The following is a 19,049-nucleotide window of genomic DNA, read 5'->3' on the forward strand; positions in this document are numbered from 1 at the left end:
AGCCAGTTCTCTATCCAATTGGCCAAATTTCCCTCTATCCCATGCCTCCTGACTTTCTGCATAAGCCTACCATGGGGAACCTTATCAAATGCCTTACTAAAATCCATGTATACTACATTCACTGCTCTACCCTCATCCACATGCTTGGTCACCTCCTCGAAGAATTCAATAAGACTTGTAAGGCAAGACCTACCCTTCACAAATCCGTGCTGGCTGTCCCTAATCAAGCAGTGTCTTTCCAGATACTCGTAAATCCTATCCCTCAGTACCCTTTCCATTACTTTGCCTACCACCGAAGTAAGACGAACTGGCCTGCAATTCCCGGGGTTATCCCTATTCCCTTTTTTGAACAGGGGCACAACATTCGCTACTCTCCAGTCCCCTGGTACCACCCCCGTTGACAGTGAAGACGAAAAGATCATTGCCAACGGCTCTGTAATTTCCTCTCTTGCTTCCCACATAATCCTAGGATATATCCCGTCAGGCCCGGGGGACTTGTCCATCCTCAAGTTGTTCAAAATGCCCAACACATCTTCCTTCCTAACAAGTATCTCTTCTAGCTTACCAGTCCGTTTCATACTCTCCTCTTCAACAATACGGTCCCTCTCGTTTGTAAATACTTGCTGTTGTTAGAATACTGAATGGAGTCACAAACTCTGAGCATTCGCCTGTACCTGTGTTTTTGTTTTTGCCCCATTTACCGATTATTTATTATCTATGCTGCTTAACTCTGTGATCTGCCTGTATTGCTCGCAAAATAAAACTTTTACTGTGCCTTTTCACATGTGACAATAAATTGAATTCAATTCAATTCAACTCAACTCACATCTCATTGTCTCAGGAAAGCAGCCAATATAATCAAAGACCCCTCCCATCCCAGTTACACTCTCTTCACCCTCTTCCATTGTGCAGAAGAGTCAAAAATGTGAAAACATGCACGATCAGATTCAAGAACAGCTTCTTCCCTGTTGTTATCAGACTTATGAACAGACCCCCACCTCCTCCAAGACTTCCATTTCCCTGGCCCCCAATGCCTCATCTTCACCATAGACATCCGCCATGACCAGGGCCTCCAAGCCCTCCATTTCTTTCCTCTCCCAACGTCCCCAACAGTACCCTTCCACTAACAGTCTCATTCGTTTGGCTGAACTGGTCCTCACCCTTAACAATTTCTCCTTCGAATCCTCCCACTTCCTCCAGACCAAAGGGGTAGCCATGGGCACACGTATGGGCCCCAGCTATGCCTGTCACTTTGTTGGCTACGTAGAACAGTCCATCTTCGGTAGTTACACTGGCACCACTCCCCACCTTTTCCTCCACTACATTGATGACTGCATCAGCACCACCTCGTGCTCCCGCGAGGAGGTTGAGCAGTTCATCAACTTCACCAACACATTCCACCCTGACCTTAAATTTACCTGGACCATCTCTGACACCTCCCTCCCCTTCCTGGACCTCTCCATCTCCATCAATGGCGACCAACTTGGCACTGACATTTTTTACAAACCCACCGACTCCCACAGCTACCTGGATTACACCTCTTCCCACCCTACCTCCTGCAAAAATGCCATCCCGTATTCACAATTCCTCCACCTCTGCCATATCTGCTCCCAGGAGGACCGGTTCCACCACAGAACACACCAGATGGCCTCCTTCTTTAAAGACCATAATTTCCCTTCCCAAGTGTTTAAAGATGCCCTCCAATGCATCTCATCCACATCACGTACCTCCACCCTCAAATCCCATCTCTCTAACCATAACAAGGACAGAACGCCTCTGGTGCTCACCTTCCACCCTTCCAATGTTCACATAAATCACATCATCTGCTGACATTTCCGCCACCTCCAAACGGATCCCACCTCCAAACTGATATATTTCCCTCCCCATCCCTTTCCGCCTTCCGCAAAGACCGTTCCCTCCGTGACTACCTGGTTAGGTCCACGCCCGCCCCTACAACACACCCTCCCCTGCTACCACAGGAATTGCAAAACCTGCGCCCACACCTCCTCCCTCACCTCCAGCCAAGGCCCCAAAGGAGCCTTCCACATCCATCAAAGTTTTATCTGCACATCCACCGATGTCATTTATTGTATCCGTTGCTCCTGATGAGGTCTCCTCTACATTGGGGAGACTGGACGCCTCCTAGCAGAGCGCTTTAGGGAACATCTCTGGGACACCCGCACCAATCAACCACACCGCCCTGTGGCCCAACATTTCAACTTCCCCTCCCACTCTGCCGAGGACATGGAGGTCCTGGGCCTCCTTCACCGCCGCTCCCTCACCACCCGACACCTGGACGAAGAGTGTCTCACCTTCAGCCTCAAAACACTTCAACCCCAGGGCATCAATGTAGACTTCACTAGTTTCCTCATTTCCCCTCCCTTCACTTTACCCCAGCTCTACCATTCCAGCTCAGCACTGTCCTTTTGACCTGTCCTACCGGCCAATCTTCCTTCCCACCTATCCACTCCACCCTCCTGTCTGACCTATCACCTTCATCCCCACCTCCATCCACCTGTTGTACTCTTTGCTACCTTCTGAAGGCTCCCTGCCTTCATCCCTGATGAAGGGCTTTTGCCTGAAACGTTGATTTTCCTGCTCCTCGGATACTGCCTGACCTGAGGAACTTTTCCAGCACCACTCTAATCTAGACTCTGATTTACAACATCTGCAGTCCTCACTTTTGCCTCTCATATTAGAGTTGATCTTTCTCTGTGCCTTCCCTGTAGCTGGAAAACTATATTCTGCATTCTGTTTTATTACCCTGATGTAGTTATGTAAGGTATGATTTGTCTGGTTAGTATGTTAAACAATACTTTTCCCTATACCTCTGTACATGTGACAATAAACTCAAATTAAATCAAATCATTAAGTCGATCTATGTTTCACCTCCATCTATCTTTTCCTGCTCCCCACCTCCTCACCTCTTCCCTACGATATATACCAACCTTTTCCAAGCTACATCCAGTTCTGAAGAAGGGTCACTGGACCCAAAACATTAACTCTGCTTCCTCTCCACAAAAACTGCCAGGTCTACTGAGATTTTCTTGTAATTTCTGTTTTTGTTTAATTTTTAGGTTTGCCTGATGCTGCTCCTGGCATACTGTCCTGCACTCTGCATTGAAACAGGATGAGTCTCCTGACTTGATGGTAATGGTTGAGTGGAGGACATGTTGGGCCATGCAGATGAACTTCCAATCAAAATGGTTTAGCTTATATTCTTTAGATTCTTAAATCTGCAGGAAGTCAGAGAGATGTGCCAGAATATTGAAGCATAGTAACTAAGAAAGTTGAAGCATCAACTGGGATCATCAGTTGAGTAAAGTGGAAGGTTGGAGAAGGACTTCCAAATTATGTTGAGGTGAATTTACTTTATCAGAGTGTTCTAAGCTCTAGAGGAATAGAGGTGTTGTCAATAATGTAGTGGGGTTTGTTGTTGATAACACTGTGGTTCATCCACTGCGCAAACGTCTTCCACTGCAAACTCAAGTTCACCTGGACCATCTCAGATGCCTCCCTCTCCTTCCTAGACCTCTGCGACTGACTGAACACAGACATCCACTGCAAACCCAACTTCCACAGCTCCCTGGACTATACTTCCTCCCCCCCCACCTCCTGTAAAAACGCTATCCCTTATTTCCAATTCCTCCGCCTCTGCTGTATCAATTTCCAGGAGGACCAGTTCCACTACAGAACACCCCAGATGGCCTCCTTCTTCAAAGACTGCAATTTCCTCTCCTTTGTGGTCGACTGTGCCCTCCAGCACATCCCCTCTACTTCCCACACTTCTGCCCTTGAACCCACCCCTCCAATTGCAACAAGGACAGAAACCCCCCCCCACCCCGGTTCTCACCTTCTACCCCACCAACCTCCGTGTACATCGCATCATCCTCCGCTATTTCTGCCACCTATAAATAGACCCCACCACCAGAGATATATTTCCCTCTCCACCCCGATCTGCGCTCCACAGAGACCTCTTCCTCCACAACTCTCTTGTCAGGTCCACGCCCCCCACCAGCCCACCCTCCCCTCCTGGCACCTTCCCCTGCCACTGCAAGAAGTGAAAAATCTGCATCCACACCTACCCCCTCACCTCCATCCAAGGCCCTAAATTTACCTGTACTCCCACATACAGCATCTAACGTGTCCGTTGCTCTTGATGTGTTCTCCTCTACATTGGGGAGACAGGATGCCAACTTGTGGATCGTTTCAGAGAACATCTCTGGGACATCTGCACTGACCAACCTCACTGCCTCGTGGCTGAACACTACAACTCCTCCCTCCCACTCCACCGAGGACATGTAGGTCCTGGGTCTCCTCCATTGCCAAACCTAACTACCTGATACCTGGAGGAAGAATGCCTTATTTTCCACCTTGGGACCCCACAACCATATGGGATAACATAGAACATTACATAGCGCAGTACAGGCCCTTCGGCCCTCGATGTTGCCCCGACCTGTCATACCAATCTGAAGCCCATCTAACCTACACTATTCCATATGCTTGTCCAATGGCGACTTAAATGCACTTAAAGTTGGTGAATCTACTATCGTTGCAGGCAAAGCATTCCATACCCTTACTACTCTCCGAGTAAAGAAACTACCTCTGACATCTGTCCTATATCTATCACCCAAGAAAAAGTGAGGACTGCAGATGCTGGAGATCAGAGCTGAAAAATGTGTTGCTGGAAAAGCGCAGCAGGTCAGGCAGCATCCAAGGAGCAGGAGAATCGACATTTTGGGCATAAGCCCTTCTTCAGGAATGAGGAGGGTGTGCCAAGCAGGCTAAGATAAAAGGTAGGGAGGAGGGACTTCGGGGAGAGGTGTTGGGAATGCGATAGGTGGAAGGAGGTTAAGGTGAGGGTGATAGGCCGGAGAGGGGGTGGGGGCGGAGAGGTCAGGAAGAAGATTGCAGGTCAAGAAGGCGGTGCTGAATCCGGGGGTTGGGACTGAGAAAAGGTGGGGGGAGGGAAAATGAGGAAGCTGGAGAAATCTACATTCATCCCGTGTGGTTGGAGGGTTCCTAGACAGAAGATGAGGTGCTCTTCCTCCAGGCGTCGTGTTGCCATGGTCTGGCGATGGAGGAGTCCAAGGACCTGGATGTACTTGGCAGAGTGGGAGGGGGAGTTGAAGTGTTGAGCCACGGGGTGGTTGGGTTGGTTGGTCCGGGTGTCCCAGAGGTGTTCTCTGAAATGTTCTGCAAGTAGGCGGCCTGTCTCCCCAATATAGAGGAGGCCACATCGGGTGCAGCGGATGCAGTAAATGATGTGTGTGGAGGTGCAGGTGAATTTGTGATGGATATGGAAGGATCCCTTGGGGCCTTGGAGGGATGTGAGGGGCGAGGTGTGGGTGCAAGTTTTGCATTTCTTGCGGTTGCAGGGGAAGGTGCTGGGACTGGAGGTTGGGTTGGTGGGGGGTATGGACCTGAGGAGGGAGTCGCGGAGGGAATGGTCTTTCCAGAACACTGATAGGGGAGGGGAAGGAAATATATCCTTGATGGTGGGGTCTGTTTGGAGGTGGCGGAAATGACGATGGATGATACGATGTATATGGAGGTTGGTGGGGTGGTAGGTGAGGGCCAGTGGGGTTCTGTCCTGGTGGCGATTGGAGGGGCGGGGTTCAAGGGCGGAGGTGCAGGAAATAGAGGAGATGTGGTGGAGAGCATCGTCACCACATCTGAGGGGAAATTGCAGTCTTTGAAGAAGGAGGCCATCTGGGTTGTTCGGTATTTGAATTGGTCCTCCTGGGCGGAGGCAAAGGAATTGGGAATATGGGATGGCGTTTTTACAGGGGGCAGGGTGGGAGGAGGTGTAGCCTAGGTAGCTGTGGGAGTCGGTCGGTTTGTAGTAAATGTCTGTGTTGAGTCAGTCGCCTGAGATAGAAATGGAGAGGTCTAGGAAGGGGAGGGAGGAGTCTGAGACGGTCCAGATAAATTTGAGGTCGGGGTGAAAGGTGTTCGTAAAGTGGATGAACTGTTCAACCTCCTCGTGGGAGCACGAGGTAGCACCGATACAGTCATCGATGTAGCAGAAGAAAAGGTGGGGGGTGGTGCCAGTGTAGCTGCGGAAGATGGACTGTTCCACATATCCTATGAAGAGGCAGGCATAGCTGGGGCCCATGCAGGTGCCCATCTATCACTCCTCAATTTAAAGCTGTGCCCCCTCGAGCTCGCCATCCCCATACTTGGAAAAAGGATCTCCCTGTCCACCCTATCTAACCCTCTGATTATCTTATATGTCTCTATTAAGTCACCTCTGAACCTTCAACAGCCTCAAGTCCCTCAGCCTTTCCTCGTAAGACTTTCCCTCCATACCAGACAACATCCTAGTAAATCTCCTCTGCACCCTTTCCAAAGCTTCCACATCCTTCTTATAATGCGGTGACCAGAATTGTACACAGTACTCCAAGTGCGGCCGTACCAGAGATTTGTACAGCTGCAGCATAACCTCATGGCTCTGAAACTCAATCTCTCTATTAATAAAAGCTAAAACACTGTATGCCTTCTGAACAACCCTGTCAACCTGGGTGGCAACTTTCAAGGATCTGTGTACCTGGACACCGAGATCTCTCTGCTCATCTGCACTACCAAGAATCTTACCATTAGCCCAGTTCTTTGCATTCCGGTTACTCCGACCAAAGTGAATCACCTCACACTTGTCCGCATTAAACTCCATTTGCCATCTCTCAGCCCAGCTCTGCAGCTTATCTATGTCTCGCTGTAACCTACAACATCCTTCATCACTATCCACAATTCCACCGGCCTTAGTGTCGTCTGTAAATTTACTAACCCACCCTTCTCCGCCCTCATCCAGGTCATTTATAAACGAACAGCAGTGAACCCAACACTGACCCTTGTGGTACACCATTAGTAACTGGACTCCAGGATGAACATTTCCCATCAACCACCACCCTCTGTCTTCTTTCAGCAAGCCAATTACTGATCCAAACTGCTATATCTTCCACAATCCCATTCCTCCACATTTTGTACAATAGCCTACTGTGGGGAACCTTATCGAATGCCTTGCTGAAATCTATATACGCCACATCAACCGGTTTACTCTCATCTACCTGTTTGGTCACCTTCTCAAAGAACTCAATAAGGTTTGTGAGGCAGGACATACCCTTCACAAAACCGTGCTGACTATCCCGAATCAAATGTAGATAAATGCAGATTTCACCAGTTTCCCCATCTCCTCTCCCTCCACCTTATCCCAGTCCCAACCTTCCAACTTGGCTCCGCCCTCTTGAATGGTCCTATATGTCCATCGTCCTTCCCACCTATCTGCTCCACCCACCCCTCCGACCGATCATAAGACCATAAGACATAGGAGTGGAAGTAAGACCATTCAGCCCATCGAGTCCACTCCGCCATTCAATCATGGCTGATTGGCATTTCAACTTCACTTACCCGCATTCTCCCCGTAGCCCTTAATTCCCCGAGACAACAAGAATCTATCAATCTCTGCCTTGAAGACATTTAGCGTCCCGGCTTCCACTGCACTCTGCGGCAATGAATTCCACAGGCCCACCACTATCTGGCTGAAGAAATGTCTCCGCATTTCTGTTCTGAATTTACCCCCTCTAATTCTAAGGCTGTGTCCACGGGTCCTAGTCTCCCCAACTAACGGAAACAATTTCCTAGCATCCAGCCTTTCCAAGCCATGTATTATCTTGTACGTCTATTAAGTCTCCCCTTAATCTTCTAAACTCCAATGAATACAAACCCAAGATCCTCAGCCGTTCCTCATATGTTAGGCCTACCATTCCAGGGATCATCCGTGTGATTCTCCGCTGGACACGTTCCAGTACCAGTATGTCCTTCCTGAGGTGTGGGGACCAAAACTGGACACAGTACTCCAAATGGGGCCTAACCAGAGCTTTATAAAGTCTCAGTAGCACAATGGTGTTTTTATATTCCAACCCTCTTGAGATAAGTGACAACATCGCATTCGCTTTCTTAATCACTGACTCAATCTGCATGTTGACCTTTAGAGAATCCTCGACTAGCACTCCCAGATCCCTTTGTACTTTGGCTTTATGAATTTTCTCACCGTTTAGAAAGTAGTCTGTGCTTTTATTCTTTTTGCCAAAGTGCAAGACCTCGCATTTGTTCACATTGAATTCCATCAGCCATTTCCTGGACCACTCTCCCAAACTGTCTAGATCCTTCTGCAGCCTCCCCACTTCCTCAGTACTACCTGCCTGTCCACCTATCTTTGTATCATCGGCAAACTTCGCTAGAATTTCCCCAGTCCCTTCATCCAGATCATTAATATATAATGCAAACAGCTGTGGCCCCAAGACTGAACCCTGCGGGACACCGCTCGTCACCGGCTGCCATTCTCAAAAAGAACCTTTTATCCCAACTCTCTGCCTTCTGTCAGACAGCCAATCCTCAATCCATCCCAGTAGCTCACCTCGAACACCATGGGCCCTCACCTTGCTCAGCAGCCTCCCGTGTGGCACCTTATCAAAGGCCTTTTGGAAGTCTAGATAGACCACATCCACTGGGTTTCCCTGGTCTAACCTACTTGTCACCTCTTTAAAGAATACCAACAGGTTTGTCAGGCATGACCTCCCCTTACTAAATCCATGTTGACTTGTTCTAATCAGACTCTGCTCTTCTAAGAATTTAGAAACCTCATCCTTAATGATGGATTCTAGAATTTTACCAACAACCGAGGTTAGGCTAATTGGCCTATAATTTTCCATCTTTTGTCTTGATCCTTTCTTGAACAATGGGGTTACAACAGTGATCTTCCAATCATCCGGGACTTTCCGTGACTCCAGTGACTCTTGAAAGATCTCATCCAATGCCTCCGCTATTTCCTCAGCCACCTCCCTCAGAACTCTAGGGTGTATCCCATCAGGGCCAGGAGATTTATCAATTTTAAGACTTTTTAGCTTTTCTAGCACTATCTCTTTTGTAATGACAACCATACTCAACTCAGCCTCCTGACTCCCTTTAATTGTTGGGATATTACTCCTGTCTTCCACTGTGAAAACTGACGCAAAGTACTTGTTAAGTTCTCCTGCTATTTCCTTATCTCCCATCACTAGGCTTCCAGCATCAGTTTGAAGTGGCCCAATGTCTACTTTTGCCTGTTGTTTGTTTCTTATGTATTGAAAGAAACTTTTACTATCATTTCTAATATTACTGGCTAGCCTACCTTCATATTTGATCCTCTCTTTTCTTATTACTCCCTTTGTTATCCTCTGTTTGTTTTTGTAGCCTTCCCAATCTTCTGATTTCCCACTGCTCTTGGCCACTTTATAGGATCTCTCTTTTTCTTTAATACATTTCCTGACTTCCTTTGTCAGCCATGGCTGTCTAATCCCTCCCTGGATAATCTTTCTTTTCTTGGGAATGAACCTCTGTACAGTGTCCTTAATTATACCCACGAACTCCTGCCATTTTTGCTCTACTGTCTTCCCCGCAAGCCTCTGCTTCCAGTCTATTTTTGTCAGTTCCTCTCTCATGCCCTCATAATTACCTTTATTTAACTGTAACACCATTACATCCGATTTTGCCTTCTCTCTTTCAAACTGCAGACTGAACTCTACCATATTATGATCGCTGCTTCCTAAGTATTCCCTTACTTTAAGATCTTTTATAAAGTCTGGTTCATTGCAAAGCACTAGGTCCAGAATAGCCTGCTCCCTTGTGGGCTCCATGACAAGCTGTTCCAAAAAGCCATCCTGTAAGCATTCCATGAATTCCCTCTCTTTGGATCCACTAGCAACATTATTTACCCAGTCCACCTGCATATTGAAGTCTCCCATGATCACTGTGACCTTGCCTTTCTGACATGCCTTCTCTATTTCCCGGTACATGTTGCGTCCCTGCTCCTGACCACTGTTAGGAGGTCTGTACACAACTCCAATTATGTTTTTTTTGCCTTTGTGGTTCCTCAATTCCACCCACACAGACTCCACATCATCTGACGCTATGTCATTCAGTGTCATAGATTTAATATTGTTCTTAACTTTCACCTCTCCCCCCATCAACTTTTGCTTCCTCAGCTACCTTCTCCCCAGCCCCACCCCCTCCCCCACTTATCTCTCCACCCCCGAAACGTTGATTTTCCTGCTCCTCAGATGCTACCTGACCTGTTGTGCTTTTCCAGCACCACACTCTTCGACGATGATAACTCTGTGGGGTTTGTTGTCGATAATGTTGTGGGTTTGTTAGTGATGGTGAGTTTGAGGGGAACATCTTCACTTACCTCGGGATTTGCAGCGACACTCACTCCGAGGAACACATGATCCGTTCTGCAGGAGTAAACCATGTGGACAGCCACAGGACGACCTGCAAGCTGGAGATGAATCAGGACCAGGGGAGCCAACACCATCATTGAGACAGACCACATCCGGAGAGAGATCATCACACGATCGAGGGCAGGTCCACCCACAGGCCAAAAGGATCAGCCCGCCTGGACACTCTGCAAATAGGAACAATTATTCACCAAGCCTGGCTCTGACTGCTGCCACTGATCACCCCCAGACTCCACCTCCCAGTCCCCTCACGGTGCTCACCACCAGCCCAGACCACATCTCCTCAGCCCCAAATAAATACTCAGCTCCCACAACTACCCTCAAACCACACAACTACCCTCAGACACAACCTCCTATACCCCATAACTAACAGCCCTCGTCCCAGATCACATCCAGTCTCTTATCCAGTGCACCATCATCCCCCCCAGACCCTTACCCAGTGCACCATCACCCCCTCCCCAGTCCCTTACCCAGTGCACCAACCCTCACACAAAACTCTGAAATAAGTGAAAACTAGGGAAACCTTGAGCATCAGAAGTCCAAACTGAAATGTTAGAATGAAGAGACTGTCTCACAGTTGCTTCAGTTTTGCGTTGATGAATTCACATTGCTATAGCTTCAGAATGGTGGGAAATATCCAACCAGATTTCACATTTGGATGAAAAATATGGAGGGGTCTGGATATTCGAAACATAGTTTATTTTATTCACTGAATGATATGGGTGTTGCTGGTAAGGCCAGCACTTATTTCACATCCTTCCTTGCCCTTGAACTGACTGGTTTGTTCAGGCCATTTCAGAAGGAAGTTAGAGTCAATTATATTTTCTGTGTGTCTACAGTCACATATTGATGAGGTAAGGTCAAAGGTTTCCTTTCCGAAGGTTTGTAAATCAGGTGGGGTTTTACGACAATTGACAGAGGTTACACAGTCACCATTCAGACAGCTTTTAAATCTGGATTTTAATTGAGTTCAAATTTCACCATCAGCCACTGTGCGATTCAAACCCACGTCCCCAGCTCAGGCTCTGGGTCACTAGTCCAGTCTGAACATCACTACAATTACTGTTAATTATCATTACCATGACAGCAACACCTCCCCATAAACTACCTGATACAGAGAGCAGTCTTACAGACTGACAGAGACTCCGTTGAGACTGCTCACAGCTTCTAAGTGTAATTTGAAAACTCCCCCATTACCTCATTCTAGAGGCTGTTGCCAGGTGACAGCTACAAAGATCAGTTAGGGTTTTCAAGTCTGCTTGCTCATGAATTAAAGCAATAAAACTCCACCCTCATCTTTCTAGAAACAGTTTTGACTTTGCACTCCCGTGATAAATCCATTGGAACACAGTAATGTCAAAAAGTTATTTATGAGTTCTCACAATCTATAAATATCTGCATTGCCAGCATAAATTTTATATCAATATTACTCTGCATTCTGATAGTTAGGCAGACTGAGCAAAAATCAGTGATGGTCGTCAGACTGAGCCCTGGGAACACCAGGACTCCTGGGAACACCGGGTCTGCTGGGAACACTGGGACTGCTGGGAACTCCGGGACTCCTGGGAACACCGGAATTGCTGGGAACACCAGGGCTGCTGGGAACTGACTGCTGGGAACTCCGTGACTCCTGGGAACTGACCCCTGGGAACACTGGGACTGCTGGGAACACCGGGACCCCTGGGAACACTGGGACTTCTGGGAACACCAGGATTGCTGGGAACACCGGGACCCCTGGGAACACTGGGACTTCTGGGAACACCAGGATTGCTGGGAACACCAGGACTGCTGGGAACACCGGGACCCCTGGGAACACCGGGACCCCTGGGAACACCAGGATTGCTGGGAACACCGGGACTGCTGGGAACACCGGGACCACTGGAAACACCACCACTCTCTCCCATTCTGCCAGCAAGAGTACAAAATAGGAGCAGAAGACTCATTGAGTCCCTCCAGCCTGCTCACCATCCAATAAGGTCCTACTATTAACATCACTGAATCTGTTTATTTGTATTTTGAATTCCACATTCCCATCCTCCACAAAGGCCCTTGATTCTCTGGTCAGACAGGACCTACCAATCTCTGACTTAAAATTAATGACCCCACTTTCTGGGGCAGAGATTCAAGTCCAAGTCAAAGTCTGTCTAACCTTGCTTGACTAATCTTCTGGAATTTTTTGAGGATGTAACTCTGAAGATGGACAAGGGAGATCCAGTGGATGTGGTATATCTGGACTTTCAGAAAGCCTTTGATAAAGTCCCACATAGGAGGTTAGTGAGTAAAATTAGGGCACATAGTATTAGGGGCAAAGTACTAACTTGGATTGAAAATTGGTTGGCTGATAGGAAACAAAGAGTAGTGATAAACGGCTCCATTTTGGAATGGCAGGCAGTGACCAGTGGTGTGCCACAGGGATCAGTGCTGGGACCGCAGCTTTTTACAATGTACATTAATGATATAGATGAAGGTATTAAAATATTAGCAAATTTGCTGATGACACAAAACTGGGTGGCAGGGTGAAATGTGAGGAGGGCGTTAGGAGAATACAGGGTGACCTGGACAGGTTAGGTGAGTGGGCAGATGCATGGCAGATGCAGTTTAATGTGGATAAATGTTTGGTTATCCACTTTGGTGGCAAGAACAGGAAGGCAGATTACTACCTAAATGGAATCAAGTTAGGTAAAGGGGCAGTACAACAAGATCTAGGCGTTCTTGTACATCAGTCAATGAAGGTAAGCATGCAGGTACAGCAGGTAGTGAAGAAGGCTAATGACATGCTGGCTTTCATAACAAGAGGAATTGAGTAGATTAGATTAGATTAGATTACTTACAGTGTGGAAACAGGCTCTTCAGCCTAACAAGTCCATACCGACCCACCGAAGCATAACCCATCCAGACCCATTCTCCTACATTTACCCCTTCACCTAACACTACGGGCAATTTAGCATGGCCAATTCACCTAACCTGCACATCTTTGGACTGTGGGAGGAAACCAGAGCACCTGGAGGAAACCCACACAGTCATCTGAGGTGGGAATTGAACCTGGGCCCCTGGAACTGCGAGGCAGCAGAGCTACTCACTGAGCCACTGTGCTGGCCAGGCAGATGGAAATAGTTGTGGGTTTTAAAAAGTGCAGTCTAAGGATCTTTGGTGGATTTCTGCAATGCATCTTGAGCTAGTCAATTAATCTCACTGCTCTGGTTTATCCTGATTTCCAGCAACTGCAGTTCTTTTGGTTTTTATTCCTGCATTAACATGTTCTGCCTTAAACAGAAAGACTCCTCAATGACACAGAAACACTGCCAATGTTTGGCTCGCTTGTGGGATCCATTTGTGTTCTCCATCCCTTCAACACAAGCTGTGTACCCTCTATCTTTACTAACCAAAACAACGGTGCAAACCCTTCAGACATTAAGACAGAATGCAAAAAAACAGAAATAGCACTATTAGAAGTCAACATTAAAAATCTTTCCAGGTATCTTAGAGTCATACCGCTCAGAAACAAGCCCTTCTGCCCAACTCATCCATACCGTCCAGGTTTCCTAACCTGAACTAGTCCCAATCCAGTAAAGCTCATCTTATCAGCCTCCAAAACAATCACAGTTTTCTATCTGTAAGCCAATTTTCTAATCTAATACTGACAGTGACCCTCCTATTCTGTGCCCTTAATGTGCCACATTATCAAACACATTCTTAAAATCCATATAGACAACATCCTCCATGTTCTCTCATCAATCTTCTCTGTTCCTTCATCAGAAATTCCAGTCAATTAGTCAAGCACAAACTGCTCTTTCACAAACATGTTCTGGTTCTCCTTAATTAATTCAAACCTCTCCAAGAGCCAGTTCCAAGTCCTATTTCTGAAACTATTAGTGTTAAACTGACTGGCCTTTACCTCCTGTGACTGACATCACATCACCTTTTAAATAAGGGTGACACATTTGCCAATCTCCAATTGTTTGAAACCTCCTCTGATTTTAGGGAAGGTTGAAAAATTATGACAAGTTCTTCTACTCTCTACGCCAACATTGAGTGGCAACATCCATTAGCAATGTCCTTTAGTAACATCCATTGGCAAGTTCAGTGTTTGGGCAATGGTAATCCCCAGGAAGTTGGCAGTGGGGTCATTGAATGTTAAGCAAGGATGGTTAGACTCTCTCTTCTTGGAGATGGTCAGTGTCTACAACGTATATGGCACAAATGTTATTTGTCATTGTTCATCTCAAACATTTTGGATTTGATGCATTTGGACCATAGACTCCCAACATTTAAGTACTATCTGGATGGGTACTTAAAATGCCGAGACATAACAGGCAGGTAAATGGGATTAGTGTCATTTGGTGTTTGTTGGTTGGCATGGACATGGTGGGCTGATGGGCCAGTTTTTATATGACTGCTTCAGTGTTTGAGGAGTCACAAATGGTGCTTTGGGGAGTGAGCTGGCCACAAGAGATGCATAGGAACTGGGGCATACCCTTTAAGATATTACCCTCCCCAGGAACCCCAGCCAGATCCGCTAGCTCTTCATGCTGCCCAATCCCTCTCCACCCCTAAAATCCCAGGAGTCTCTTGGCTTCTGAGATGCTTTGGCAATCTCTCTGGGGGATACTTGGTGATCTGGGCCAATCAGATTGCTTGGAGGGTGAGACTTCCTCCCACTGTCAGCAACATATCAATACACTGCCCTGGCCTTACTCCACCCCCACATCCTCTGTCCATTCACCACCCTGTTCTGGTGTAATTTGGTCTCTATGTAGCCATTGTTGAATTGAAGTTGATGTGGAGTGAGCTGACTGGTTTGAATTTTATTTCTGGCAGGAATTTGTGACCCAAATCCCTCAAGGAATGCCCTTCCACCTCTCATTGTCCTAACACTGCAGCCCATTGTCACACCGGCTCTCGTAGAGTCACACAGATCGACAGCACAGAAAAAGGCCCTTTGCACCATTGACACTGTGCTAGTCAAAAATAACCATCTCACTATTCTTCCACCATTTCCCAATATTTGACAGGCGCCATTGTAAGCCTAGGCATCACAAGTGTACATCGAAGAACTTCTTAAAAGTGATCAGGATTTCTGCCTCTACCATGCTCACAGGCAGTGAGATTCCCATCACTCTCTGGATGACATAGATTTTCCTCATATTCTCATGCTCTTCAATCGATACCTCGCAACTATTGACTTGCTCCCCCATCAAGAGGAAAAGTTCCTTCTTGTCTACCTTTCCTGTGCCTGTCATCATTTTCTACATTTCAATCATGTCTCCTCTCAATCACTTCTGCTCCAAGGAAAATATCCTCAGTCTGTCCAATCTCTCTTCATCACTGAAACTCTCCAGCCCAGGCAACATCCTGATACTCTCCTCTGCATCCTCTCCAATGCTATCACATCCCTCCGAAAATGTGGATTCTAAAATTGCACACAGTACTCTAGCTGTGCTCTAACCAATGATTTAACAGTTCCAGCATCAGCCTCTGCTCTTAAACTCTATGTCTCAACCAGTAAAGGCAAGAATCCCATATGCGTAATAAAAACTGAAAAACTGCAGATGCTGGAAATCAGAAACAGAAATGGCTGGAAAAACTTGGCAGTTTGGTAGCATCTGTGGAGAGAAATCAGTGAGTTCTGAGGAAGGGTCACTGGACCTGAAATGTTAACTCTGATTTCTCTCCACAGATACTGCCAACCTGCTGAGCTTTTCCAACAATTTGTGTTTTTGTGTCTTCTTAACCACTTTATCAACCTGTCCTGATACCCTAAGGGACTGGTGTACATACACACCATCTGCACATGGCCCTCTGATTCTAGGTGCTTCCCAGAGTCTTATGGTTCATCAAGTATTCCCTTGCCTTGTAAGATCTGCCCAAACGCATCATCTCACTCTTACTGGATTGAATTTCCTTTGCCACTTTTCAGCCGATCGATATCCTCCTGTAGCCTCACTATTTACCACCTCAATTTTTGTATCATCTCTGAAGTTACTGATCAACCCTCCTACGTTTAAGTTTAAATCATTTACATAAACCACAAACATAGAAATATGGGAGCAGGAGGTGGTCATTCAGCCCTTTGACCCTGCTCCACCATTCATCATGATCATGGCTGATCCTCCAACTCAACAGCCTAATCCTGCTTTCTCCCCATAACCTTCGACCCTATTTGCCCCCAAGTGCTATATCTAGCTGCCTCTTGAATACATTCAATGTTTTGGCATCAGCTCCTTCCCGTGGTAATGAATTCCTCACGCTCACTACTCTTTGGATAAAATGTCTCCTCGTCTCCTGCCTAAACGGTCCACCCCAAATCCTCAGACTGTGACTCCTGGTTCTGGACACACCCACCGTTGGGAACATCCTCCCTGCAATGCCCTGTCTAGTCCTGTTAGAATTTTATAAATCTCTCTAAGATCCCCCTCATTCATCTGAACTCCAGTGAAAACAATCTCTCCTCATCCATCAGTGCCGCCATCCCTGGAATCAGCCTGGGAAACCCTCGCTACACTCCTGCAAGAGCAAGAGCATCCTTCCTCAGAAAAGGAGACCAAGACTCAACACAATATTTTAGGTGTGACCTCACCAAGGCTCTGTATAACTACAACAACACATCCCTGTCCTGTACTCGAATCCTCTCACAGTGAAGGCCAACATCCCATTTCCCTACTTTACTGTCTGCTGCACCTGTACGATTCCCTTCAGCAACTGGTGCCCAAGGACACCCAGCTCCCACTGCACACGCCCCTCACCCCATTTACAGCCATTCAGGTAGGAATCTGCTTTCTTGTTTTTGCTTCCAAAGTGAATAACCTCATATTTATCCAAATTTTACTGCATTTGCCATTAATTTGCCCAATCTGTCTAGATCATGCGGTACAGTGGCTCAGTGGTTAGCACTGCTGCCTCACAGCACCAGGGACCCATGTTCGATTCCAGCCTCGGGCGACTGTCTGTGTGGAGTATGCACAGTCTCCCTGTGTCTGCGGATGCTCCAGTTTCCTCCCACAATCCAAAGATGTGCAGATCAGGTGAATTGGCCATGTTAAATTGCCCATTGTGTTAGGTGCATTAGTAAGGGGTAAATATAAGGAAGGGGAAGGGGTTTGGGTGGGTTGCTCTTCGGAGGGTCGGTGCGGACATGTTGGGCCAAAGGGCCTGTTTCCATACTTTCAAGTATCTATCTAATCATCTAATGCTGAATGATCTCTGCATCTCCATCACAGTTCACCTTCCCACCCAACTTGGTATCATCTGCAAACTGAGATGTTCCCTCATCCAAATCATTAATATACTTTGGGAATAGCTGGGGTCCTAGCACCGATCCCTGTGGCATCCCCACTAGTTACTGCCTGCCAATTTGAAAAGGACACATTAATTCCTACTCTTTGTTTCCTCTCTGCCAACAAGTTTTCTATCCATCTCAATACACTTTTCCCAATGCCATGCCCTTTAATCTTGCACAATGATCTCTTATGTGGGATTTTGTCAATTGCTTTCTGAAAGTCCAAATATACCACATCGACTGGCTCCCCCTTTTCAACTCTATGAGCTGCATCTTCATAGAATTCCAACAGATTGGTCAGGCGTGCTTCCCCCATTCATAAATCTGTGCTGACACCATCTCATTCTGCCACAGTTTTCTAAATGCTCCACTATAAAGTCCTTGATAATGGATTCGAGAATTTTCTCCACTATCGATATTAGGCTTAATTTCTTGGTTTCTCTCGACCTCCCTTCTTGAGTATTGGAATAAAGGCCTCCAAAACTGACCCTTGCACGACCCGACTGGACATAGGCTTCCAGTCACAAAATCTCACATCAACCATCACCCTCTGCTTCCTCCCACTCAGCCAGTTCTGGATCCAATTAAACAAATTGCCTTGGATCCCATGGGCTCTTGCCTTTGTTCCTTGTCTCCCTTGCAGAACCTTACCAAAAGCCAAACTAAAGTACAAACATACTCTTGTGAATGCATTGCACTCATCTACACACCTAGTCACCTCTTTGAAATATTCAATCAAATTGGTCAGATACGACCTCCCCTTAACAAAACCATGCTGATTATTGCTGATTAACCTCTGCCCTTCCAAGTTCAAATTAATTGTTCCCTCATAATTACTTTCGATAGTTTCCCCACCACTGAGTTTAGACTAACATATGAGGAACGGCTGAGGATCTTGGGATTGTATTCATTGGAGTTTAGAAGATTAAGGGGAGACTTAATAGAGACATACAAGATAATATATGGCTTGGAAAAGGTGGATGCTAGGAAATTGTTTCCGTTAGGCGAGAAAACTAGGACCCGTGGACACAGCCTTAGAATTAGAGGGGGTCAATTCAGAACAGAAATGCGGAGACATTTCTTCAGCCAGAGAGTGGTGGGCCTGTGGAATTCATTGCCGCAGAGTGCAGTGGAGGCCGGGACACTAAATGTCTTCAAGGCAGAGATTGATAGATTCTTGTTGTCTCGGGGAATTAAGGGCTACGGGGAGAATGCAGGTAAGTGGAGTTGAAATGCCCATCAGCCATGATTGAATGGCGGAGTGGACTCTATGGGCCAAAAATCCTTACTTCCGCTCCTGTGTCTTATGGTCTTATGGACTGGCCGACAGTTTCCTGGTTTATCGCTTTCTCCCTTGTTAAAAAATGATTGCACATGGCTGTCCTCCAGTCCTGTGGTATCCTCTGAAGAGGCAGAGATTAATCAAGAATAGGTAAAAACAATGACTGCAGATGCTGGAAACCAGAGTCTAGATTAGACTGGTGCTGGAAAAGCACAGC

The 19,049-nt window shown here is 46.8% G+C and overlaps 1 protein-coding gene across 1 annotated transcript in view; it reads right to left on the reverse strand.

Moving 5' to 3' along the window:
- Positions 1-19,049, reverse strand: part of LOC140476820 (SCO-spondin-like) — a 354,974-nt gene that overhangs the window by 197,130 nt on the left and 138,795 nt on the right. The window contains exon 33 of the mRNA XM_072569613.1: positions 10,226-10,441. Within this exon, the coding sequence (XP_072425714.1) occupies positions 10,226-10,441 (216 nt within the window). The remainder of the gene's footprint in view (positions 1-10,225; positions 10,442-19,049) is intronic.

The sequence above is a fragment of the Chiloscyllium punctatum genome, chromosome 5, assembly GCF_047496795.1.
Source record: "Chiloscyllium punctatum isolate Juve2018m chromosome 5, sChiPun1.3, whole genome shotgun sequence".
Classification (NCBI taxonomy): domain Eukaryota; kingdom Metazoa; phylum Chordata; class Chondrichthyes; order Orectolobiformes; family Hemiscylliidae; genus Chiloscyllium; species Chiloscyllium punctatum.